This window comes from Triturus cristatus, chromosome 4_1 (genome assembly GCF_964204655.1).
Source record: "Triturus cristatus chromosome 4_1, aTriCri1.1, whole genome shotgun sequence".
Classification (NCBI taxonomy): Eukaryota; Metazoa; Chordata; class Amphibia; order Caudata; family Salamandridae; genus Triturus; species Triturus cristatus.
In genome coordinates this window covers 523,729,544-523,756,187 of record NC_140585.1, presented here as the reverse complement: position 1 = coordinate 523,756,187, position 26,644 = coordinate 523,729,544, and the positions used below count along the sequence as shown (strand labels likewise).

The 26,644-nt window shown below is 41.6% G+C and overlaps 1 protein-coding gene across 4 annotated transcripts in view; it reads left to right on the top strand.

Annotated features, from left to right (window-relative positions):
* Positions 1–26,644, top strand: part of ITPR2 (inositol 1,4,5-trisphosphate receptor type 2) — a 1,506,646-nt gene that overhangs the window by 930,581 nt on the left and 549,421 nt on the right. For all 4 annotated transcript variants that reach the window (XM_085652787.1, XM_085652785.1, XM_085652786.1 and 1 more), the window contains exon 37: positions 7,066–7,174. In XM_085652787.1, the coding sequence (XP_085508913.1) occupies positions 7,066–7,174 (109 nt within the window). The remainder of the gene's footprint in view (positions 1–7,065; positions 7,175–26,644) is intronic.

Here is a 26,644-nt window from a genome sequence, read left to right as displayed (position 1 = left end):
GACTTCATCCTATTGTATTGTGTCTAGTATACATGGGGTGAATTGAGGTTATAGGATTCAGGGCTCGCTAGGGGTACTAACTGGTAGGGAGGTGTCACCAGCATGTATATATTTGTATATTAGTGCATTGTATTGAGTAGGAAAGTATTATTATCTTTATTATGATCATTTTTATAACTAAAAGCACAGACTATGCAATGATTTATTGGGTGTTTATTGCATGCCTGTAGACAGGAGTACTAGCCCACACCACCTTCCCCAGAGTAAGCCCTGGACTGCTCTGTTACTTTGAGTGAGGTAAGTGCTACAACAGGTACTTTGTTTCCATTAGCCGAAACATAGCAAACTTATTACTTGAAAAGGACCCACATCCTTCCCAAGTAAAAACCCTCTTTCTTTCATTTTCATTTTGAAATGTCATTGATTTCTTAAGTGGTGCTGCACATGGAGAGACCGGGTCTCAGTGCGTAAAGGCACTACAGCAGACCACAGACAACATCATAGTCCGACTATGAGACATAGACTAACATACTTTAGCACCTTGAATGTAAAATTGGGAGTTAGCCAGAAAATTAGAATGCTCTCTTTATAGTCCTACAAAGGGAGCACAGTGTGCTGCCAGTTCTAATGTCCCCCTCGTGTGATATGGGCCCAACCTAGCCTAAGGGCAAGAGCTGATTGAAATATGGAGCACTACACAAGCAGGCGTTGCCTATGAGCTGAAAGCAACTATGAAACAAGGATTTGCAATGCAATCGGTTCCGCATTTGTGAAAGTTAGAGCTATTGGCGATGTAAATCGCAATGTTTTTTACTTCTTTTTTTTTCTTTGCAGAAGAGTGGATGCATGTTTTAAGTACATTTTAGTTCATCCTCTTATGAGTATCGATTTTGCAACAGGTCCTACTATTGTTAAAATGCAATTACAGTATAATTACAGTAGATACGGAAATTAAAGCACAAGAAGTTTGCCCAGAATGACCAATGTGTGCAAGTGGAACAACCATTAAATGTTTTCCTTTACAAGTGGGGAAAATCAGAGAAGAGCACCATATCAAAAAATGGTTCTTCACTTTGTTGCTGTCATAATCATATCCAAAATTACATTATCCAGTTGGATTATGCAAAGAGTGATGGATGCCAAATGATGATCCTTGCAAGAGATTGGGCATACGGACACACTTTGCTTGGCAACCTGCTACACAGATCTCAATGTACCTTGCAGGTTACAGTTGTATTGTGCAGCAGGGTCCACTTCATCGTTCTGAGAGCGATACAGTAGGTACTATTATGTGGAGCAATTATAAAGTTGCTGGAGTACCACATATTATGGTGCAGGCGCTGACCCACAAAGGAACGCAGTGTACCACGGACAGAACAATAGGTGGTTTCCAGAGCTGCACAGATGCAGGATGCTGTCCCGTGCCTGCACATACATCACCACAGCCAAGGCTTGGAGGAAGCCGTAGATGGAAAGGCCCTGCTCTACACAGATGCTGCTTGTTTGTTCACTACTCTGAGAAAGGGAGAAGAGAAGCTGGAAATATAAAATCGTCAACATTATCGCTGTGCAGGAAAAATGTTTGCCTCTCTGAATGGCATCCATCGACTGGATACATAAAATAGGCCAGTAAACTACAATAAAAAAATTCTCCAGTGTTCACCACGTCTTTGTTTTTTTTAGTTTTTTTTAAGCTAAACAAACAAGCAACGCTTGGTGGGAGGGGGAGTGGCGAGGAGAGAAGATGGGGGAAGCAATAATAAGACAAAAGAAACACCATGATCGACTCCTGTGGATCGATCTCCATGACATTAACTGGCTGCTTTAGAGCTTTGGCTTCTACTGTCTTGTGTGCGTTCTTGGTGGTTTGTGCTCCAAATCAGACATGGTGGGTGGGAAGCGGGTGGCACAATATAAAATGTTTAAGTGCTGTCATTCCGTGTGTCGCATAGCATGCGGAATATCAATTATGGATTAGAAGGAGATATGACAAAGCATTCAGTAAGCCTGAACCAGCCCAAAGTAAGAGTACCCATATGCCTGCCGCGTATGAAACGAAGACTTGGCAAACTAAATGCTAAAGTAAACTATAGACAATAAAACTTTGCAGTTTGTCAATTGTTTTGTTGTTAAAAAATTACAAATGGTAATACTTTGTACTGAATGTGAGGCACTGGGATGTCCGCTGCAGCAGACTAGCTGCAGACCTATTTGTGGACCAAGTGAGGCAGATGCTAGTTCCAGGAGGCCTGCATGGAGCATGGTCGGACCACTGGAGGACTGTTACTGCTGAGTTTCTGCTCAGAGGGTGAGGCAGGGCTGATAATGCAACGGCGGAAAGCAATTAATTAAAACAGCGGTGGGCTGAAAGCAATTAATAAAAATAGGGTCGGGTTTGGCAAAGACAGCTTGGGGAATAGGAGTAGGTACAAGAAATATTTCCTGCATCAAAGTGGAGGGCCACTAATTGAGGGGAATTAATCTGTAGTTGAGCGGTGCTGCTGAGCTACAAACAGAAGTGATGTATCGGGTGCGGGAACCAATCAGAAGGCAGCAAAGAAGAATGATCCTGGAGTCAGCCTATGGTAAGTAGCTGGTGGGATCAAAGCACTTTTAGTGATTACAGCATGTCTTGCTGACAGCGCATGCGCGCTGCCATGCTCAACCTAAAATGGCTCCATTCGTCTATGGTGCGCGCTCAGCCTCTTCTCAAGCAACTGGTTGAGACATGTCTCAAAAAGAACTCAGTCAACATGTGTAGAGAGAGATTTCTTCTGACCAGAAGCTGGACATTTGTTGGTGCATACAGCAGACCTTGTTTGGTTCTCCTTTTTTAAAGATCAATTCTTTGTCAGACACAGATTCGCTGCATCCCAGCAGCACTTGCTGAGATCCCTCTGGGAAAACGGTTGACAGTGAACTGCCTGGACAGATTGGTATTGAAGGGAGTTTAAAGGTGGAGAGGGACTCCTTACCCTTAAAGTTGTCACTTGCCATATGGAATTGTAGAAGTCAAAGCACACAAAGACTTTCCTTGCCAAGAGGCACAGGTCCTGCATCACTGCATAGGTAAATATGGATGTACGTTCTGTGGGAAAAAATGTAAGATGGGTTTGGGGTTATGTGACAATAGTATATTAGTTTCTCTTTTAAAAGCCCTTTCTTACTTCACTGGTACTTCAGAACCTCCTTGGACTCCCCCACCCCCCCCTTTCAGCAGCATTAAAATGTACTTACTGACACAAAAATATATGAAGAGTTTCAAATCTAACTGTGAACCTTTCCAATTTAAAATGATGTGGACATTTATGTTTACTTTATTAATTGTATTTTATTATGTTGTGTAGTTACACAAAACACCTTCTCGTATGATTTTTCTGCTTTAACCTTGCCAACAAAAATTAGCCAAATAACAAACAAATGCCAGAGCAATCATAAGGGTTGCATCAGTTCGTACTCCAGATGTTAGCAGTGGATGATGTTGGTGTCTTCACTGGAGAATCGTTCACACCTGGCTACATTAAATACAATGAAACATAGTATGTTTTCAAAAGAGAAAACAAAAGCCCATCAAGCACTATATAAAAACCTTTCGTTAACGTCTGTGAAATTTTGGAGACTGAAATAATGAAACATCTTTCTTTGTTTCTGCCCTGAATTGCTTGTTTAAGTAGTTCACTGCATCATGAAACCTCATTTTAAAAACGCTGTCAGAGCTCAGAGATTCTTGGTATGCAAATATCAGTTAATTTAATGAATGTTTGATTGAAAAAGGTAACATATTTGCCATTTTGAGTATTCTCTTGGCAATTAAACTGAAAACATATTCAAAGGTAGACTAGTAGAAGCCACTTTTAGCACCTTCTTCAATGTAAGATGTTATATTTCAGTCCAACAGAGATTGAGATAGGATGGGAACAGGTTGTGCATACTTTTTTTCTGGGCTGATGCACTATTGAGTACACTTACCTTTATGAACTTCATGTGATTGCTTTATTTGATGCTTAGAAATAACTTAATAGGGAGCATCTGCATGTGCCGCCATGGAGACAAGGACAGCAAGAAACATCATTAAGGTCAGTGTTGAAGTGATGAATTTTCCCAAAAAGGCAGAGGTTTCTGTGCCTGACCACAACTTGCATATGGAATATGGAAGCTAAAACAACATCGAGGGGAATCCACTATCAAATTATGGATCAAGTGTATAGCATGGGTTAGAAGGACACAAATCTGCTAAGTTCCCATTGAAAATTGGTCTTTGCACTGTTTACAATGCAGCACTTCAGCCATCTGATAAATGTTGATTTACAGACTGCCTGGAAAATTGAACCACGCCTATGCTTACAACATTATGCCTTAATACCATTTGTTGTAATGCATCTAGCTGTGACACTTAAGCTAAGGTGGCCTAACATGATATATTAGAGAACAAAGGCATTTAAGGAGGAGTGACAAATGGAACCTAAATCTAGAGTATACAGATCTAAAAAGAAACTAATACATTTTTATCTTAAAGCTGTGGTCCTCCCTCCATGGAGATACAAGTTCCAACGCTGTTCATATTGGTTCAGTCAACCTTGTCTCAGCAAAAAAACGTTCCTTATTTTAATGCAGGATTTTGAAGTAGGTTTTAGGGAGTCAATAAGCCTCCAGCTATAGCTAAATAGGATTTACACCAATTCAGTTAAGAAGATATGCCCCTCAATTTTCAGCTATCAAAGACATTTTTAATCTTGTGCGTCTGCACTAGATCAGATCTGATGATATCTTGGGCATATTTGTGATGCTTCAGCACCCATTAAACCAATACAGCATACTCATTTTCTGAAATTAATATTGAAGGTATTACAGATAATATCAATATCTAGTTTTGCTATGCAACATAACTAACGTTTAGAGGTTTTTTTCAAGTTGTTTGTCAACTTCATAGGATTGCACAAACAAATGTGAATTTATTGCTCTGTTTAAAGGTATGGAAAATCACAGCAGTGCTGACTGTAAGAACGTTTTTGGATAAGTCTTATTTTACTAAATATCGAAAAACAGTTAGAATCACAATTGAAAACCAAACAAAATAAATTTTTGTCTTAGTTAAACAATAACTAATAGCATAAGAGGATTAAAAAAATAGTGTGGAAAAACATCCCCTTCCTACACCTGACCAACCTCTACGGTATAAGTGCATCAGATGTCAGTGAATATAGTATTCAGTAGCCTGAAGAGGTTGTTTTGTTTCACGTTTGTTAGTTTGCTCCCAGTGTAGCGAAAACACTTTTCAGACACGATATCAACTGTTATCAATGGCAGTAAAACAAGTTTAATGCTAAACTTGGAGGATGACAAGCCATTAGTTTATTCACTAGTTTTCATTTGCATTGTTTCTAGGACTATAACATGTCAGAATGTATTGTACACTTGAAGGCCAACTTTAGTTGTTGCCTCCACTCACTGACTTTTTAGTCGCACTTGCAAGGGTCTGAAGGATTTCCTAGTCTCACCTGCTTTATCTTAATTACTGCAGTACTGTGCTGCTCCAACCTGTAGTGCCAGCTTCACTGGCTACATGAACTGTGGAATGCCAGTCACCTGTGGGGTCTTCCAGAATATAGCGGCTTTCACTTGCCACTTTGCATTCTCCCATGGTGCCCACACTTTTAGATGCAGTAGTAGGAGCATGAATGCACGGAATGAGCTGAAGAGCAAGCTGCAGTTAGACACCACAAGCTCTTCCTGCGCATAAAACACTTTTAAGGTGAGTAGGAGGAAGAGCAGGTTAACTGGATTTCACCAGCAAGAGTTCATATTGCATGCTGAAAAATGCTTTGCCAAATCAAAAATACAAACAAAAAAGTAAACTCTTCCTATATCAAGTTCAAATTTTCATTGTCTCCTAAAATAAAAACAATGAGCTCTCAGCCCATGGTGACCACCACCCAGAAGTCAATACCTCCTGGTTTGCTGCATTCACTTTTTGTATCAATCAGTCTTTTACTGCTCTTAAATTTGGAAAACACTGTCAACACAGTTATAGAAATATAGAAAACACTGTTAAAATCCTGCATATTTTATTTAGTTAAGAATGGTTCTCTAAAGGATGAATGACATATAAATGTTTAAATGCCTTTGCTGACAACCACAAATGAATGTCTTGCAGGATACTGTAAGCAATATCACTCATGTTATGTGTAATGACATTGTATGTAGCATGGTGAGGGGAAGAGAAACAATGTTAAAATAATTCAAACAAGACCTCAAGTGTTATGTTTATAAATTAGTTGACAACATTTACATATTGCACACATACTTTAGATATTTTGATAATATTTATTTTCTTATATTGGTCCAGCTTGCTGCAGTTTTTCTACCAGAAGAATTCATCAGTTTCTCGTACCCTAAAGAGATGTACAGCTAAAGAGTATCATGATTTGATACAACCAGGCGATTGACTGCATGAGCTGCAGTATTAGAGATGCGCTGCATACTTGTGAAATAAGAGTTGACATTTTTCAAGTCATGCAATATATATGCCAGTCCTCCCGGATGACGCATACCTGAATTGATGAAGAGGTCATGCTATGCAGACCGAAGAACATTAAAATTTGAACCACAAATACACCAATGACCTATATTGTCATCACTTCACTACTAATGATACAATCAGAAACCTACTCAAGTTTGTGATGGAAAATGTGAGACTAGGGTGTGAAGGTATTGACGTCTGACAGCACTATAAGGCATACTCATGGGAAGACAGTGCTATACAAATCTCCGTAACAAAACATAATGTTTTATAGGTAATATTGTTGTGAATCTGGATTCACTCCAGCTGTGGACCTGCAATCATGATGTGTATTCAACTTCTGTCTGGTATTCCCCATGAGCTTTGAATGTTCTGCAGTTGCTGTTGTAGTAATCGCATGACTTAAGGAAAGTCATGAATATGTGGGGTGAACCAGCAAATGGTAAATAACAAAAGTACAATCCAGTTAAGTATGCTTGCAAGATGTGTTGTTTATAAAATCTTAATCTTAAATGGTTTCTATTTTTCTGTACTTTTTGCTTTAGGTTGATTAATCATACAAAAAAGTTAATGGAAAAAGAGGAAAAGCTATGTATTAAAATTCTGCAAACACTACGAGAAATGCTGGATAAAAAAGACAGCTTTCCAGAGGAGGTACCAAACTTTTGTTTCCTAGCAGAAAATGGTTTCTTCTATTTAGGCTTCTCTGGCACTCTTCAATTTTAGGTGAATGCAGTTTTTCAATCAACCTATTGTACATTAATAGGCAAAATGTGTATGCTGACTCTAGATATTGTATACTCTGTTTCTAATTTTATGCCATATTACCTCTGAAAATAATGTAAAGATTGACTTTTTATAATAGTTAAATAATGTGAAAAAAACTCTTTACATATCTACTGATTTTGTAAGTAGAAATTTTAAGGCCAAACCGTGTTTTCATTTGGATGCAATTTTTAGATTTGCCTTTCTTGTGTTTTCCAACCCTTTCTAACTTCATGGTGCTCACTAAGATCTCAAAAAAGGTGGAGAACCAGGAGATGGCTCTTTTGTTGATGATACTACGCACCAATATAAATAGTGATTGGCTGTAGCTCATATTTCAAAAATTAAGAATAGACTTTCATCAATGTATTGTCAACTTGCATCTAGCTCTTTTTAGTTATGCTAAGAGGTCTGTCTGCCTGACAAGTATTTATTGCCAAGTGCGAAATGGCAAGTTTGTGATTTCTAAGTTTTAATCCCATATGCCACTTAGTTCCAGATTTCAAAAATATGAAAATTTAAACAAAATGGCCTTTAGGCTAATTGTACGCATTCTTTCTCCTGTTCATTGAAAGCGAACATCATTATTGAAATAATATTGGAAAGCATTTGTATTGGAATCTGTTATGTTGACTTTGAATAATATTTTCAGCCGATGTGCATTAAACGTACCTAAATTTGACATTGTAGCTTGTGACTCCAGAGAGCGATATTGGTAATAGATAGCAAAGCTTGGATTACAATGATAGTAGTCTACTAAAGCATCCTTTTTAATTGTAGGATTTTAATGAAAAACACAGAATTGTGGAGAGGTGCAAAGATTGACAAAGAAATTAAATTGGAAAGTTTGTTTTTAAATCCAAAATGGCACATGGTTTTTTAAACTATTGGTGACATAATAGACAACCAAGCTTCAAAATTACATTGTAATATCACAACTTTAAATAGTTGTCATTTATAATAAATGAACATGTATAAGGCTATTTTTTTTAAATTAGACGGCAGTACCATCCCTTCTAGTGTCTTTGTATTTTTGCACAGAATTAATAGTATGGATTTCTTGTTGAAATGAATACTTTAAGAATATCTAGATGCGAAAAACGATATAACATTAAAACAATAACACATCCAAGCTATACGCAAATAATGCTGCCATTCTTTGAGAGGAAATTGGCTTTAGCGAAGAATAGTCCGATCCTTGTAACCAGTTGGACCGACTAAACGCTCGTTGCCGTCATGGAGATTAACAACCTCATAGAGCCACTGGATACTCTATTTTGCTCTATTGCATGATTTAGTTGCACTGCTGTAACCTCTTGCTTACCTGCTTTGTCTTGATGTCACACTGAAACTAATTGAAATCTAATTAACAAAAAAATATAAAAGGAGCGTGTTGCCTTCGGCTTCTTGTTGCTAATTTTACAAATTTGCGACCTGAGACAGCTGACAGACATAGAGTTTAGTCATCTCCATAGATGCAGATAGATCATTTATAGAATTGCTCATGAAAGTTGTGAACATAGCAGAGGCTTCTGATATTTAATTTTAAAGGTGTTGCTGATAGTTAAATTAATGTTCAGTCAAGATGGTAACTCCTTGTTAGTGCCCCATTTGACTTGTTCAAATCAGCCTGATCTACAACAGCAAATAAAACTAATTAGTAGACTAGAAGAATGTTAGTCATTATTCATATACACTTACATTGGGAGTAATTACATTTTAGTCAGTACATCAGGTGTACACTATAGTCCTTTACATTGTGACTTTGCAGGTAAGAGTGTAAGTTTCACTTTTTAACATATTTAAATGTTTATACATATATACAAGTAAATGCAATCATTTATAATTTATTTGTAATGATACTTAATATGTGTTAATGTGTTATTGAACTTATTTACATTTATTAATTTACAATCTAGAATTTAGTTTTAATAATTAAACTAAGTGTAAGTGTAATTTAACAGTAATATTAAACTGATAACATAATTAAGCAATTAGATTTTTACTTTTAATTTAATTAAACTTAATACTATTTTACGTAATGGAATATAATTTTAAACTGTTTATCCCTGACCTCTAGAACCCCTACTATCCCTAAACGTTTCCCATCCCTGAACCTGAAAATCCTCTTAGTACCCCTACACACTACCCATGCCTGAATCCTAAAAACCCCTAACTACATCTATAGACTACACATCCCTTAACTATAAAAATGCTTTGCTACCCCATTCACCGCCAAACCCTAAATACTCCTTAGAACCCCTATACACTTTCCATCCCTGAACCCTAAACGTTCATGCATCCTCTATACACTACCCATTCCTGAACCCTAAAACACCATACTACCCTCAAGAGTATCCCATCCCTGCACCTTAAAAATCAGTGCTATCCCTATACATCGCCTATAGCTTAAAACTTAAAAATATATATATTAAATTAAAATTGTGAAATATTTCAATAAATTCATATTTTAAGATGCAATGTATTGCTATTTTAATTACAATAAATTTACATATTTGATCTATATTGTTTTAAAGTAAAAAATACTTCAACTCTACTTTTTTGGGCTTTATTGTTTTAAATAACATATGTACGTATAGAATAGCACTCTTTACAATGCATGCGTTTACAACGCAAGTTGTTACAATGACGCATTGTTACATCGCATGCCATTACAACGCAAGTCGTTACAACGACTTGCGGTGGGGGGGCGCTGGAGTTTAGAATAGTATAATTTACTTTTCCAACTCCAGTGTGAGCAACAGTAGGGATTTTCAATACAACACCTTCTGCCCCCAACTGCAAGTTATTGTAACGACTTGCGTTGTAATGACATGCGATGTAGCAATGCATCGTTGTAATGACTTGCGTTGTAAACGATGCATTGTAAAGGTTGTTTCCCGTATGTATCAAAATAAATCTATATCCACACACACACACACACACACATATATATATATATATATATAGAGAGAGAGAGAGAGATAACTCTATACATTATCTACTGGCGGTCGCCAGTACATAGGACCGAGTTCCCATAGGAAATCTGAAAATTCTATTTTGAATAACTTTGGCGCCGGTTGACTTATCTTTGTGAAATATTCAAAACTAATGGGGTGCTCCGCTCAGCTCCTACCCTGAAAGTCTCGGGGTGATTCGTCAAGCGGGGGCTGAGAAAAAAAGGGGGGTCCCAAAACGCGTTTTCCCCATGCATTTTCCCATAGGACCTTTAGTCGAAGGTACAGCCCGAACGGCTGAACAGAATTACTTGAAATTTGGCAAAGAGGTAGTCCTGAGGTCAGGCATGTGCCTTTTGCATATATGGTGTCAATCTGTTCAGTAGTTCCTGAGAAAATTGCAGTTACAAGTACATAAATATCTATATGCACGCACCGTGCGCGCACGGTGCGCGCACCAAATGTCCGCGAGCGTAATTCTGATTGGTGGTTAGATGTCAGTCAACATTCCAATCGGTCGAAATCAGGAAGTGTCGGACGCCATTTTGTGTGTGACAGTGAAAAAGAAAGGTCGAGAACGTGAAAAGGGGGCAGGGTAGAGAGTTCCTGACCCCCTAGCCTTTGTCAGGGGGTCCCTGAAGGACCCCGAAGGGTGGAAAAAAAAAATCATTTTTTTTCAAAAAATCGCGGGATGCGCGCACGGTGCGCGCACCGTGAAAAACCCTTGGTAAAAAAAAAATGTTTTAACTGTTTATAAGTTTATAGAAGATATTAACTATGCTGTTAAACTAGAGCTGAGTCATTCCATATTACAGGATACAGTCAATCTATAACTATATACATAGGTAGTTTATTGTAAAATAAATATATAAAAAATATAATAATACATACATAAATTAGCATTTAAAAAACCTTACAAATTCACCAAAAAAAACATAGGTTTCACACACGTTATAGTTAGGAATTAGCATTTTAAAAAACCTTGCAAATTCACTGAAAAAACCATGTTATAGTTAGCTGGACATTTCACTCGTAAAAAGCCATTGAAATTCCCCCGTTATAGTTAGTTCAGCTAAATATAACTCGCGCGACCGCAATCCACTGCTGATGACGTCACATATTACATCACTGTATTCACTAAGATACTGTTAATAAGTCAGTTATACAATACATTTTACAAAAAAAACCATCCATTTAGACACTTATTTACCCATTTATTCTTCCATTAACCTTTAGATATACATATATAAAAAATATTTATTTTTCAGAAAGACACATATTCACTGGATGATGTCATCAGCAGTGGATTGCGGTCGCGCGAGTTATATTTAGCTGAACTAACTATAACGGGGGAATTTCAATGGTTTTTTACGAGTGAAATGTCTAGCTAACTATAACATGTGTGAAGCCTATGGTTTTTTCAGTGAATTTGCAAGGTTTTTTAATTGCTAATTCCTAACTAGAACGTGTGTGAAACCTATGGTTTTTTAAGTGAATATATATATATATATATAGATATATTTATTTACATATATATTATTACTTAAAACAAAAAAAGTTACTTACCTGTGATGTAAAGATCTGCAAAGTAATACAGAAAAAACTTACCTGCGAGGTAAAGACTGGTGATTTAACACTTGTGAAGAAATGGTAACATAGTGGCTAGAATTCCCAGTAACATTTTGATGTATAAAAGCAGCTGTTGATCTATGGATTTGAATATACATTATTGACAGGACATCCCATCAAAGTTGTGATTCTTTTATCCATGCCTTTTAAAGTTGCCATTTGACCAAGATGTATTTGATTACCTAGACCAAGCCTAATTGCCGAACATAGGTAAACTGAACTGTCCTGGATGACTGGAAGAAGGAAAATCCTTTCTTATGGATGCTATTGGCATAGGATTATCCCTCTGTGATTAGAGGTAGCCCTTGGCTGCATCCTTTTTTTCAATCTCTAGAAAATAATGATTTCTGTAATGTTTTCAAAGTGAAGCCCAATTTGATCTAGCAGTAGCCAAACTACTTGATTCAGTACTTTGACCCACTGCTTTACTAAATTTGCAGCTAAATGAAAATTTAAAATAACAGCTACTGATTTTAATCACACTAGGTTTAATAATATTGTATCCTCATAGGTGACTACATGTGTCCTTAGGTTTGGCCATTCCTTAAAAACTTCAGACTTTCACGTGTCCATAGGCAACATATGTTAACGTAGTACAACATTGTACACTTTATATGAAGGTGCATCCCTTTTTAAAAAAAAAAAACCTTTATATTGCAATTTCAAATATGTTAGCATTCCTATCTGATACACCGATATATTTAAGGTGGTGGTAAATAGGTAGTGTAGCACACCTGCACAACAGTGCTCCCAACACTGTACTTGTACTTTACTGATCTCAAATTAACACATTACAACACAAGTTATAAACAAACAAAACTCTCCCAAGCACACCATAGAACCCCCCCACCCAGGGGAAAGTTAACCCACTCAAGGCTGATACTGAAGACACCCTTCCGCCACCTCTAACGTGTTCCCCTTATCCATACCAGATGTATATTGTATTCCGACACACCCCTTCAAGTGCTCCCTCCTAAACTATTCTCCCATCCCTGAGAACCGGTCGTCCTCTGACAAGTCCACTTCACCAGCTAGGCGATGAAACATGTCTGCCCAGTGCCCAAGGTCTTCCACGACCCGTTCATCAATACGTACCAACTTGAGGCAGATCTCTTCCGCCAGTGCCCACTCCAACATGTCCTTTTTCCACTTAACTGATGTGGACCCAGCAGTGGCCACCCAGTTGATTGCCCCCCACTGTTTTGCCAACAGAACACTAGTTTTGCAAATCTATAGTGCATCACCCTGTTTTTGGATATGGGGATCGTGCCCAGCAAACAGTGCTGGATCGGCAGTTGGATACCTATCGCAGTCACTTTTTCCCAGTATCTCTTCAACATCATGTACGTCCATGTTATGTGGATGAATGTGGCATCTGGCTCGTTACATCTAGCGCACACTGATGACTGATTACGATTGATCTTGTGTAGCCTACGTTCGGGGTAAAAAATGAAAGTGTGTGAGTTTAAACCTGGCGTTACTTTTGATTTCTTGAACTTGAGCACAAGCCAAAGCTTATTTCTTATCAGGGGATTTTGGAAATCGGTATCCCACGTCTGCCACGATTTAAGCAGTGGTGTCAGTCGATCTATGGTCAGCGCCTGGTACAACCTGGCAATCGCTTGTTGTTCTTGTCCGCCCTCCAATAATATCTCCAACGTCTGGGACACTAGTGGTACATTCGAGAAAAACTTGATATCCCTGGTATTGCGCTGAAGCTTCACAAATTAACAAAAATAGCCCTACTGTAAACTCAAAACTCTTCCTAGCCTCCTCAAATGTAATGAACGCCTCTGCTTGGTAGAGGTACCCCTACTCAGCAGAGGCGTTCATTACATTTGAGCACCAGGGTTCGAGTCAGGGTTGCACACCGATAAAGTACTTTCTTTTGCTTGTTAACTCGCAGGCATGACATTTTTCAAAAGCTGCAATTCTCAGAACAGAATTGGTAGTGATTCCTCTGGTCTGACCTCGAACACCAGGGTGCCGTCTTCGTACATGGGTACAACATGGGTCGTATCTCCCGCCCTCATGCCCCAGGGTCGCAGGGTATGTTGCAGTCTCATAATGAAGGTGCAAAATTAACATTTTCATTTATTGATACTGGACAGAACAAACACTAATGTTCAGAGGGTGTTTTGGCAGCAATATAATCACTGTTTCTCCAAACATTTCAAGATGGAAAAAGAGAAGGATGGGCACTGTGAAATCTAACCTAAAACTTTTAATTTAAAAGGTTTCAGCTTCTTGTCGTTACTTTTCAACATGAAAATATGCAGGATAGGGCCTTCCACGAAGTTCTTGGGATGTCTTCATAACAGTCAAATCTGCCTGTTTCGCTGTTCCCAGTGGTTTGCAGGATACTGCCGTAGAGCTTTGGTAGATCTGCATACACCGCATTTGCCCAATCTCAAGGTGAAACCTAATATGGCACTGCAACAGCTGGTCTGAAGCTGCACTTGAAGATGATGAGGATACCTCTGGAGTGTGAATTATAATGAGAAACTAGCTACATCCCTAAAAAAAGAAAAAAAGAATTGGGTAAAACGGTAAAGGGACTAACTTTATAAACAAACATTGTGACATTTCCAGTACAACCTAGTTCCTGCACACAGGTTATAAATATATCTTCCATTTCCACCTGGCTTCACCCGTAGCACCTGAAACTGATTCTTACCGTCCCGTTTTGGATATCTGGTGGAAACCTATCTCGGACCCAAGCGGTCTCTTTAGTGGTAGAGGAAGAGATCTTTAAGCATGGCCGCCCAGGAGCTGTAAATTGATGGGTTGAAATGGTGAGTGCAGGCAACTGGAGTTACAAAGGATGGGGCTAAGAAGCTCAGTAGATGCGACGATGGTAAAGAACTAGGAGAACGGAGGATGTTGTTGGCAAGATTCTTCCGAAATGATGAGATCCCAAGGTGACCAGTGGAGGCAACCATATGAATTGTGGATGAAGCTTTCACAAGTGAATCTACAGCGGGATTCATCTACATTTCAGCTTTTTATTGTATCTATACTGATCTCAGACTTGGTTGGTCGGTCTACATTCATTTATGCGGACACACATTTTTAAATGCACAGTTTATAGTGCATTGAACCAGCAATGACTGGAGACGAGGGGCAGGCGTAATTTACCAGTGTTTGTATGGCGTACTTGGCAACATTTAACCAATGAGATTGAAATGAACATCCCACACGAATCCAACTGTGATAGTTCTGTTTTAAACTTTAAAGACAGGATGCATTTTAATTATAAATCAAAAATATATTCTTATTCTAAGTAGAATTGAGCCTTGCATCTTTTTAGTGACTTAAAACTTGTTTGCTCCATGCAGCAGTGTTTTTCTGCCGTTTGATAAAAGCACACGTGGGTTTCAGGCCAACCAGGGTGTGTATTGAAATTACTTCGCTCCCACAGCCCGGATCCCACGAGATGACACCTAATGGTTCGCTTTAAGGTGTGGGACAGAAAGGAATCTCTTTTTTGGCGCCACCGGTCTGGTGACCTTAGACTTTGTTTATTTGCTATAGTCTTCCCATTTGCTTGATTTCGTTATCGCGTTCAGTTTTGGGGGGGAGGGATTTATTCTCGTTTTTCTCCGAGTGTATGGTCTGTTCTGTTTGCGTGCGTGTTGACTTGGAATGACATTGCGGCTGGGTGGAGGCCGCAGTGAACCGGCCACGTGTTTAATGAAACTCACGTGTTTCACTGAGAAAAAATCCAATTAATGCCAGCAATAACACACCGCGGGAGATGGATTATAAATAATGTTCTAATCACACTTCTGTGGAATTGGATGCGTTTAGCCTTTCGCTCCTTGCCTCGCAAGGTACCAAAAACGTGCCGTCTCCGCGGCGCGGCGCATGGCCCGTCTCACGTTCTTTCTTTCCTAATGATGTGATTAAAATGGACCGAGGTGTGTGGACGCCGCGGCGCGAGCTCCGGCTGCACCTTCTTTCTGCTTTGCAAGGGTTACCAGGCGGTGGCAGGTAGTAGCATACAAAGCGTTACATTAAGGGTTGGTGAATGAATATTTATCACAGCCAGAGTGCATGGCGATAAAAAAAAGTACCAGTAACTAAGCGCAAAATGTGCATACGACACCTGCCTAACATTTTCAACCCCGTGTCCTGGCAAAAGCCTGCAATGCCCAAGTGATGTGCAACAAAGCTCTGTGAGCCCGTTTTCCCCTGCGGTTGGATTCAGTGAAAAAAGTTGAATCTTTTTAGTAGTAAGGTCAATGTGGCCTACTTATTTGAAATGTCTTTGTTCTATTTAACCAGATGAGTAAGGTTGTTGACAAGTGTAGTATGTGTTCCATTCAGTGATGTAATTTTTATTATTTTTAATAATTTTAGGAAAGACATAAAAAATGTAGCTTTTCAGTGACTCCTTTGATGCGTTGCTGCTTTCATATGACCACCACCCCTCAATACAGCCCTTATGTCCATTAATATGTCCCGTTCTCATCTAATTTTCCCAGGTACAACAATTACAGAGTCTGATGTTCTGGCTTTAACTGCTAAATTTCACCATCCTGTTCTGCTGCTCTTTTAGGAATGTAGCCTTTTTGCTGAACTGGACTATTTCGATTATCAACTAGTGATTTGAAGTGGCCCCAAAGCGACATGTCACAGATATTTGAAACTCGTTATATATATAAAATATATGCTTTTTCCGTGAAAGAAAGTCTAGCTTTTTTGCAATGAGGATTGGGCATACCTACAAGGACAAAAAAAAGTGGCATAGATGGGTCAAAAACCAAATTCTGATTGTCAGTCAGTATCTGCTATGGATTTGCGCCATAAATTCCACTTATCACCTCTTGCTACTGCATAGAATATGTCGCATTCGTCGACATTTCTGCACGTGATTTAGTAAAGAAAAGAGCAAATGGGGGTTTCGAGCAAGTATCCATTAGTGATGCTGAAGAAATCCACAACGTTCTAACTCTATGGATATTAGTGACATTTCTCTAATTGTTTATAAACCTATTTTCAGAGTCCAGAAAAAAGGTTGGAGTAGACGTGCAAATAGAGTAGACAAGTGCGAGTAACACCACTATATTAGCAGGGGGTGTTGGAGAAGGCTTTTCTCTTTCCACGTGGAAAAGGGGAAAAAGTAAAATGTACGTCTGTTCTATTCTCACTAATGTGAGTTTCTAGCACTGCAACCAGTGTAGGTGAGCAAAAGTGTACCTTTTCATATCCGACATCCAATGATTTTGGATACACCCTCTTTCGAATTTTCTGAGTGAAAAATGCGGTAATGCAAGTAAACTGTTGTCGAAAATCTCGAGTGTGTAGATTTTCTTTTCCTATGGTCCTTAAGCCTTGAGGGCCAGCTCACCTACTTTTTTCGATGAAATTGTGTGTGTTTTATTCTTACCTCAGATTTGATTTACTTTTGAATTTCTATGTTTGATCCACTTTTTTTGTTGTTGTAAGTGTGACTTATTTGTGGAGTACCTAATGCATAAACGTTTTCCAATGAGTAAGCATGTTTTGATTCTGGAAACTCAGGGATAACCCTGAATTGAGATAAACATATTAGTTGAAAAAAGTTAAACTTTGTGAATTAGACCGAGAAAGGAAAGCGCAAGACAAAACTACTAACAAAAAGCTTTGTAAATTGGGCCCCATGAGTCTGACACTGCCGCATCACTACCTTTTTAAAAATATTTTTTTATGAGCAGATCCTAGTACTGTACTCTGTAGACATATGCTCATGTAATATATCTAGGAGGTGTGTCGACGTCAAAAGATCCAGAAATAATAAAGCAACTTTGTATACATTAGATTTCCTTTCATATATATGCATATTGCCATCTACAGTGCTCAAGACTAGGCATTTGCAAACAAGTTTTCCAAACAAATGAATTTCTAGCCACAGAGATCTAAACTGCCTTGAGAAATCATTTTGTGATTTAATTAACCAAATATAGGGAATAATATCCTCTCAGAGAAGAGGTTTGGCTACTACTTTTGTTTCAATTTCCCTGTCGGGACCTCATGTTCTCTTTGTTGCACTGTCACCCCTTTATATTGGGGCTTTACCCAAGAATTGGGCCGGTGTCCCCTCAGTAAGGCAGCACAAGCACTACCCAAAAAATAATATGCCCCTTCACCTTTTTGATTGGTTTGGCCCTGGGGGTTTGGATCCCTGGAGCCTAATAAGCCTTGGGGGGGGGTGGAGGGGGGGCGCACAGCCCCCTTCTCTTTATCATTATATTTGCCCCTAGGGGATGGGGGCCCCAAGGCCTTATAAGGCTCAGGGAGGAGGGCTGCACACCACCTCCCCTTAAATTCTGTCCTCTGGGATGGCCCAAGAAGGCTTGAGTCCATGCAGCCAGGGAATGAGCTCCCTGGGGTGCAAAGCCAATCCTATGCTGTGCACGCCAAAGGCTGTGCACAGTGTGGGGTTAGCAGTCTCCTACGCATTTGGCACAGGGACTGTCGGCAGGCCGGGCGCTGTGGCAAACCCCATTGCATATGGCCAAATGCTGTGCGCAGCATGGGGTTAGCTGTCTGCTGGTAGTTTGCTGTCAGCACATGGGTTGGCCCTGTAGCCAACCCCCTTCTGTGCACGCCCAAAGTGTGTGAATGACTTTATGTATGGTAATAAAATATTACTTTATGTAAAAAAAAAGAAAAACTAGAAATTCACTGAACAAAATAAAGGTTAATGTAGCGTTATAGTTAGGTTAAAATGTCAGTGACAACATTAATGTTTTGAACAAAAAAGAAAAAATTCACCAGTTAAAGTTAGCAGAGCTGGCTATAATTTGCGCCCACTGCAAAAAGAACCATTGATGGACAGAATGCAGAACAATGTTATACATTCACCCCAGTACAGAGATCTGGGCCTAAATCCATCATTTTTTTGCTCACCATGCCATTCCAGTTTGGACCCAGCCATATGCAAATCAGTCTTGACCCTGTGCCCAATGGGAACAGTTCAGCCCGAACTGCCAGGCCAGGTCCTCCCTGGACTGGAAACAAGCATCCTAGGACCGGTTTCGGGGTTTCACCCCTCTTCAGCCTGGGTAGCTTGATTCCAGTGGCATTGAGGGCACGGGACTCACGTCTGAGCATACCCGTCCCACTCGGGGTGACAAATGCAAAAAGAACTATTCCCATGAGGCACAGGGTCAGACTGATTTGCATATGGCCATGTCTGAACTGGGGTGGTGGAGTGAGCTAAAGAATGATGATGGATTAAACCCAGATCAGTTGACTGGGGGTGAGTGTTTGATTTGCTCAAACGCTCCGTCCATCATCCCCTTTGGTATCGCTTTGTTCGCCCTAAATTGGCAGGGTATGCCCAGAGGTGGGTCCCTTGCTCACTTTGCCACTGGATTCAAGATAGCCTGGCTGATGAGGATTATGAACCCGAAACTGGTCCCAGGATGCTTGTTTCCGGTCCAGGGAAGACTTGGCTTGGCAGTTTGGGCTGGACTGTTCTCATGAGGCACAGGGTCAGACTGATTTGCATATGGCCATGTCTGAACTGGGGTGGTGGAGTGAGCTAAAGAATGATGATGGATTAAACTCAGATCAGTTGACTTGGGGTTAGTGTTTGATTTGCTCAAACGCTCCGTCCATCATCCCCTTTGGTATAATTTGCGCCCACACCATGCACTGCTTATGACCTCACATATTTCATCACTCACTATCTTTTCTGTGATATCATTTATGACATCAATGATGACTTGTGAAATTATATCGGAGTGTGTTGGTTTGTTGTATAGTTGACATAGTAGCGGGTAGCTACCGCATTACATTTCTACCTAATTTTGTACAGTCTGTGTCCAGCTAATGGAAAACCCTAAAATAGGCTTGGGAAAAGAAGTGTAACTAGGAATCCTTTACACGAGACGCCGCTTTCGAAAATATAGGCATGGCCTAAAACGTGAGAGCTAGAATGACATAGCCTTGAAACCTCCTCACCTTTAACTACAGAAACTGCAGTCTCAACCTTCATCCCTACCATCTGTCCAGTAGCAGAGCCATGGAAGAACTAATCAACAGCTCTTTGCTAACAAGGTTCATGGAATTTACTAAAAGAGCCATATCTCGATCCTACTCATTTCAATGTCTGGGTCTCCACCTACAGGAATGTAGACAATACACTTCCACAGTCTGGGAAGCTATCCTTACCCCCATATTGTGCCATGACACAACCAGGGGAATCCATAATGGATCCCACTTCGCTTCTGCAATCATTGCTGTGATCCAATCTTTAAGGATGAAGATCAGAAGAGTTCCACTCCAGCATCTGTTTTCAATGTTTGCATTATTTTCCCCATATACTCTCTAATGTTGCTATGCTCATAAGGTTACTGTTTTCTTTGAGCACAGCCTAAATCTCTTGATATTTTCCTATATATACATCCAGCCATTACATTATGCTTCCCGCCCTTGAGCTGTTCAACTATTCTTGCAAAAGGGGTGGTTTAGCAATAGCGTTACAGGCGACAGACTGTCTGCCTAATTCTAGTGCTTATCTAAAGTACCTAATATAGCAATATGTCACATGCAAATAATGTTGTTTCTTTCTAAAGTTCTGCATCCTAAAACTGCATGTGATCTCAAAAATGCCTGCTCTATATTCCCATGAAAATTGACTTTAACTTAAAACGTACTTTTTCTTTTAAATAACCTCCCCTTTATTTCGATTCTCTGCACGCCTCCTCTTTTTCACCACCCCCTACTCTGTCACGTGCGTTCGCCTTAATCCCTATTATTGTATTTCTGCAAATTGCCCACATCTCATTTCAAAGCTCCCAACTGCTCCTACTTTTCAACATAGCAATACTAACTAATTGGGTTGTTAGTTAAGGTGAGTGAGAACCCACCTGAATTAATTGGTTATCTTATATAGCGCAACTATATGCCCATGAGAGTCTCATGGTGCTAAGCGGGGGGGTTGGTCTGCGGTTTAGTCAAAGAGCCATGTCTTGAGGTCCTTCCTTATTCCGGCTGAGATGGTGATTGCCTGAGGTGCAGAGGCAGGGAGATCCAGGTTGTCGCAGCAAGGTAGGATAAGGATCTTCCTTCAGCTGTGGTCTTGCGGATCCATTGAATGGTGACCAGGGCAAATTGGGCAGAGTGGAGATGTCTGGTGGGAGTGTAGGAGAGACTGTGGTTGGGGTATGCAGGTTTGGCATTGTGGAGGACTTTGTAGGCGTGCATGAGGAGCTTGAAAGTGATTCTTTTGTTGACAGGTAGCCAGTGTAGGTCTCTCAGGTGGGCAGTGATGTGGTTGTGGTGTGAGATGCTCAGAATGAGTCTGGCGAAGGCATTCTGGACGTTCTGCTGTTTTTTTCTGGAGTGTCTGGGTGGTGCCAGCGTAGAGTGCGTTGTAGTTGAGTCTGCTGCTGACAAGTGCATGGGTGACCGTTTTCCTGGACTCGGTGGGGATCCACATGAAGATCTTATGAAGCAGGCAGAGCATGTGGAAGCAGGAGGACGAAACAGCATTGATTTGGCAGTTGATTGAGGGCGAGGAGTTCAGGATGATGCTGAGGTTTCATGTGTGGTCCATGGGTGTGAGAGGGTTCCGAGCACTCACTGCGGGCCACCAAGAGTCCTCCCAAGTAAAGGGGGAGGAGCCCAGGATGATGACTTTAGTTTGAGTTACGCCTGAGGCAGCTGTCCTTCATCCAGGTGGTGACTGCATTCATCCTGATGTGGAAGTTGCTCTTGGCGGCTGTGGGTTCGTCTCTGAGGGAAAGAATCAGCTGGGTGCATCAGCATAGGGGACGATGTTGAGTCCATGACTTATGACCATGGCTGCAAGCGGGGCCATTTAGATGTTGAAGAGGGTGGGGCTGATCGCTGTGGGTTTTGAGTTGAATGGCGGAAGTCTGACTCTCTGCATTCAGCTGGTGAGGAAGGAGTGGATCCATTTCAGAGCTTTGCCAGTGTTGTTGAGTCTTGAGCAGAGTGTGTGGTGGGAGACGGTGTCGAAGGTGGCTGAGAGGTCCAGAAGGATGAGGGCAGCAGTCTTGCCTCGGTCGAGGAGGGTGTGGATGTCATTTGTCACGGCGAGGAGAGCGGTCTCAGTGCTTTGGTTGCTTCTGAAGCCCGATTGTGAGCGGTCCAGGATGTTGTTTTTTTCTATGAACTCAGAGAGTTTGGCGTTGATGGCTTTCTCGATCATGGCAGACTCGATGGAGCAGTCGATGGTGTGGCAGAGTTCGGCTGCAATGGAGGTGCTGGCTCTGTTGAAGATGTTGGGAGGGCAGGGATCCGAGGGGGCTCTGGAGTGGATGCTCTTCATGATCCCGAAGGTGTTGTCAGAGATCACGTTAGTATAGCTGGTCAAGGTCTGCTGGGGTTTGGAGCCATTGGGTGAGGTGGTTGCGGTTGGGAAGGGTGGGTCTTGGGTTGCAAAGCTGTTGTAGATCTCTTTGATCTTGCGGTGTTGTCGTCGTAGAGGTCTTGAGACAGGTAAATGTCTGCTGTCTCTATGCTGGGCTTAGCAAATTCTTTGACCACGGCGAAGAGTTCTTTGCTGTTATGTGCATTGGCATTGATGCGTTCCTGGATGACTGCTTTCTTTTTTGTCCTGATGAGGCAGTGGTGTGCGGTGATGGCACCTTTGAAGGCTGCGTGATTTGCCACATCTTGCTGCTCCTCAATCTTTTCTCGAGCCATCTGCAGGTGTGCCTGGACACTTGGAGGACGGGGGAGAACCAATTGGCTTTCTTGAAGGGCTGTTTGCCTGAGGCGGGCCAGTGTGTTGGCGCAGTTGGAAATCCAGCGGTGGAGGTTGCATGCTGAGGTGGTGGCGTCCGTGGATGACCGTTGTGATCAGTAGTTTGAGTTCAATGGTGGCGAGGTTCTCCAGTAGCGCTGAGGTGTTGTAGTCATCGAGGTTGTCCAGGTGGAAATTGAGATAATTGAGGTGAATGCAGTCCGTTGAAGCAAGAGCGTGGTGAGTGATGAAGTTGGTTATGGCTTTGCTAAAGGTGGGGCGGGGTCCGGGAGGTCTGTAGACAAGGATGCCACAGTGGATGGCATTCGGGTTGGTCTGAATCTGAAAGTGGACGTGTTCCATGTTGGGTGAGTGGTCATCAGAGCTGGTTGAGAGACGGAGGGTGTCTTTGTGTACAATGGCGATGCCTCCTTCCCGGCCAGTTGACGTGGTCCTTGTGAATGATTTTGTAGCCGTCGGGGATGTTGGTTGCGATATTTGGGGCTGAGCTGGAGTTCATCCAGGTTTGTGTGAAAAAGGCGATGTCGGGGGGGATGTAGTCGAGCAGGTCCCAGATCTCCACGACCTGTCTTTTGAGGGAACAAATGTTGACTAGGGTGCATCTGAGGTGGTCGGGTCCGGTTCTTGAGGGTCTTGTGGTCGGTGGGTCTGGTGGGTGGAGGCCAGCGAAGGTGCATTTGCAGGTGCGGCTTTGGGTGTTCTTCAGCGACGCGAAGTAGCAGGCAGTGGAATGTCCTGTGTTGAGGGCATGGAGTGTGCTGGAGGCCTCGCGTGGATTGTCGGGGACCAGGGTCCGTGGCATTGGGCTCAGACTAGGCACAGAGGGGCTTGCTTTTCTCGTGCCTTTGGCACACTAGGGGCGCGGCCGACCAGCAGCAGTCATTAAATAGTGTTGGGGACAGCTGGACAGAGGGAGGAGGGAAGCGGGAAAACGGCACTGGAGGTGGAGGGCCACTGGGGATGAGCAGCAGCAACGAGTAGAGAAAAAAGGCACAAATAAGGAGAAAAAAGAGAAAGTGACAAGAAAGCAGAAATAGAAAAAAGGAAAGTGAAAAAAGGGCAGAGTAGCAAAAAAGGCAGAAAGCTGAAGACAGAGGGCATAGCAGCAGCAGAGCAGAGATGCTCCCCAATGGACCAGGGATGAGGCGCGTGCGAGTACCTGCAGGTGGAGAAGGGCCTCGAACTAAGGACCTGGAAGGATCAGGGGGCAAAAGCTACCAGGCGGAGCTGTGTGGAGAGGGAACCAACTTACTGACAACGTCAGTAAGATCGCTCCTTCAACGTGCATCAGCTGCCATTAAATAGTGCTGGGGGAGGGCTGGACAGATGGGAGGCGGGAAGCGGGAAAACAGCGCCGGAGGGGGGCAGGCCACGGGGGATGAGGAGCGGCAATGGACAAAAGGCACAAATAAGGAGAAAAGAGAGAAAGTGACAAAAAGCAGAAATACAGAAAGGAAAGTGAAAAAAGAGCAGAGGAGCTACAAAGACAGAAAGCAGGAGACAGAGGTCAGAGCAGCAGCAGAGCAGAGATGCTCCCCACTAGACCACCAGGGATGAAGCACATGTGAGTACCTGCAGGTGGAGCAGGGCCACGAACTAAGGACCTGGAAGGGTCAGGGGGCAACAGCTACCAGGCAGAGCTATGCGACGAGGGAAGCAACTTAATAACAAGGTCACCTTAAGCAAAAAACACAATCCTTGTCAGGATGAAACACTGAAGTGAATAATTTAACCTGAGCTCAACCCCCTGGTAGCTATGGCACAGATCAGACAGGCTTAACTTAGAGGCCTTGTGTAAAGTATTTGTTCAGTACTAAACAGTTAAATGGTGAATGCACAACACTAGAGAAATTCCAAATGATTTAGAAAAATATATGAAATGGCACCAAAACAATAAAAATACAATAATTTTTATATTTAAAAAAATAAATAGTGCCAAAAAGTGTTAAGTGCCAATGGCCATGAACTGGCTGCGCTAGACCGAGACAGGCGCAATTTAGGCTGACCGTGATGGAGTGCGGGCCAGATACAAGAACCAGGTTTTAACCATGTCTGAAGATTCGCCCTGGGACTTAGTCAAAAAGTAGAAGACCAAAATCTTTAGCAGGCTGTAAGTGAAGAGGGTTCCATGAAGTTGAATAGCCATGGGACGAAGTCTCAGTGAAGCTATTGGTTGTGGTGGAAAAGCCCCAAGCGGAACATTTTTTAAATTTTATGCCCAAGGAAGGTCCATCGCCGGCCACATACTTTTGGCACCTTCGCCCTGTTAAGATTTCGTCGTTTGCATTTGTCACTTTTTGGAGCTCGGATTCCTCCAGTGGGGCAAGGTTGCAGACTATAGCCGAAGAGGGCTCCACAAAGCCAAGATACATTTTCCATGCTTTCCCACAGAATCAGATTTGCTGCTGCGGAAAATCTCCTGGCGGCAGAAACCTGACTCTTCAGCCAAGTGGTAATGCACCTTGATCAGATAGGCTTGGCTGGTTTGTCCCGGTCTTCCAGAGGTCTTTTGAGTAAAAAAGTTTCCAGATTCCAGTTTTTCTGGGGTGGTAGGAGGCGTCCAGTCTGACACAGTCGAGGGTTCCAGGTCCTTAGTAACAGCATTTAGGGGTCATCGCTTACTGTAAAGGAGGCCAAAAGCAGGGTTCAGGGCAGGTTCAGCTGGAACTGGTAGGCTGGAAATCTTCTGTAAAGGCCTGTTGTAGCTTGCTGTTAGAACTGGCATCCTTGGCGTGGTTTCCCCTGACTTTTTGCCCCTACCTCCTGTATGTTTGTCTTTGTGCTGGACTTTGTTTTTGCTGGTTTAGGTACTCTTGGCACTTTGCCACTGATGTTCAGTGCCAGAAGTGCAAGTGCTCCCTGTGTAAATTGTGATTATCAATGGTTGTCCATGATTTGTCTATTTTATTTCCTGGTAACTCCCTAGTAAATTGAACTGTGTGTGCCCAGGGTCTGTAATTCAAAACCTACATGTGGGCCTGCAGCACTGATTGTGCCACCCACTGCAGTAGTTTTTCAAATATGTCTCAGACCTGCCACTGGGGTGTCTGCAAGCACAGTTTCTAACTGCCATGTCGACCTGGCAAGTGCACCCACTTGCTAGCCCCCAACCTTCCCTTTTCTTACATGTAAGTCACCTGTAAGGTAGGCCCAAGGTACCCCAAGACACAAGATACAGTGTATCTTAAAGGTAGGACATCTACTGGTGTGTTTTACATTTCCTGATAGTGAAATACTGTGTATTTCATTCTTAAATTGGGAACAGTTAGTGATTTGGAGTTTAGGGTCTCTGAACTCAAAATGTAATAACACATCTCTTAGAAAAGGTGTTTTTAATATTGTGTGTTCACAAATGCCACTTTTAGAAAGTGAACAATAAGTGAATTGTAGCTGGAATGCACTCAATGATTCTAGTTCCAACATATGCATTAATCAACAAACCTTTAAAAGAAAATCATGTGTGTACCAGGTAAGGGGCTCTGCGGGCCTCCTAATTCAAGATGATAAGGAATAAACACAGATCAGTATCCAGGAATGCCCAGTGCACTACTAACAAGTCACATCTAGTGTACACAAAGTTATCCAAAACGATTATTAATAATGCACAATGTTATCATAGTGAAAGGCGGTGAACAAAACAATTGTCACTTAGTCCAAATCTTCAAATGAAATCTTCAAAACATGAAACTGATTGTGATCTGCTGTATTCTTGATAGTCGCAGATGAAAATATAATTCGAAGAGGGCAAACGAATCAGCTTATAGTCAGCATGGCAAACAAAACTCTTCACATATCCCAATGCATTTCGGGCTATGAAATGAGCCCTTCGTTAGGGGAATCTGAAATGTATCAATAATCTTATTTAAGTAAAAAGGTTGAATTTGCAAGAAGCAATGTGATGATCTTAACATTAGAGCTCAATGGAGGGCATAAAACGTTGAGGAAAACAGAAACAAAAGCACACTAAGAGTATCACCCACATACAGTGCCAAGAAACCGAACCAGCATCTGGCCTACTGGCGCTCAGAAACCAAGTTAAAACAAGAA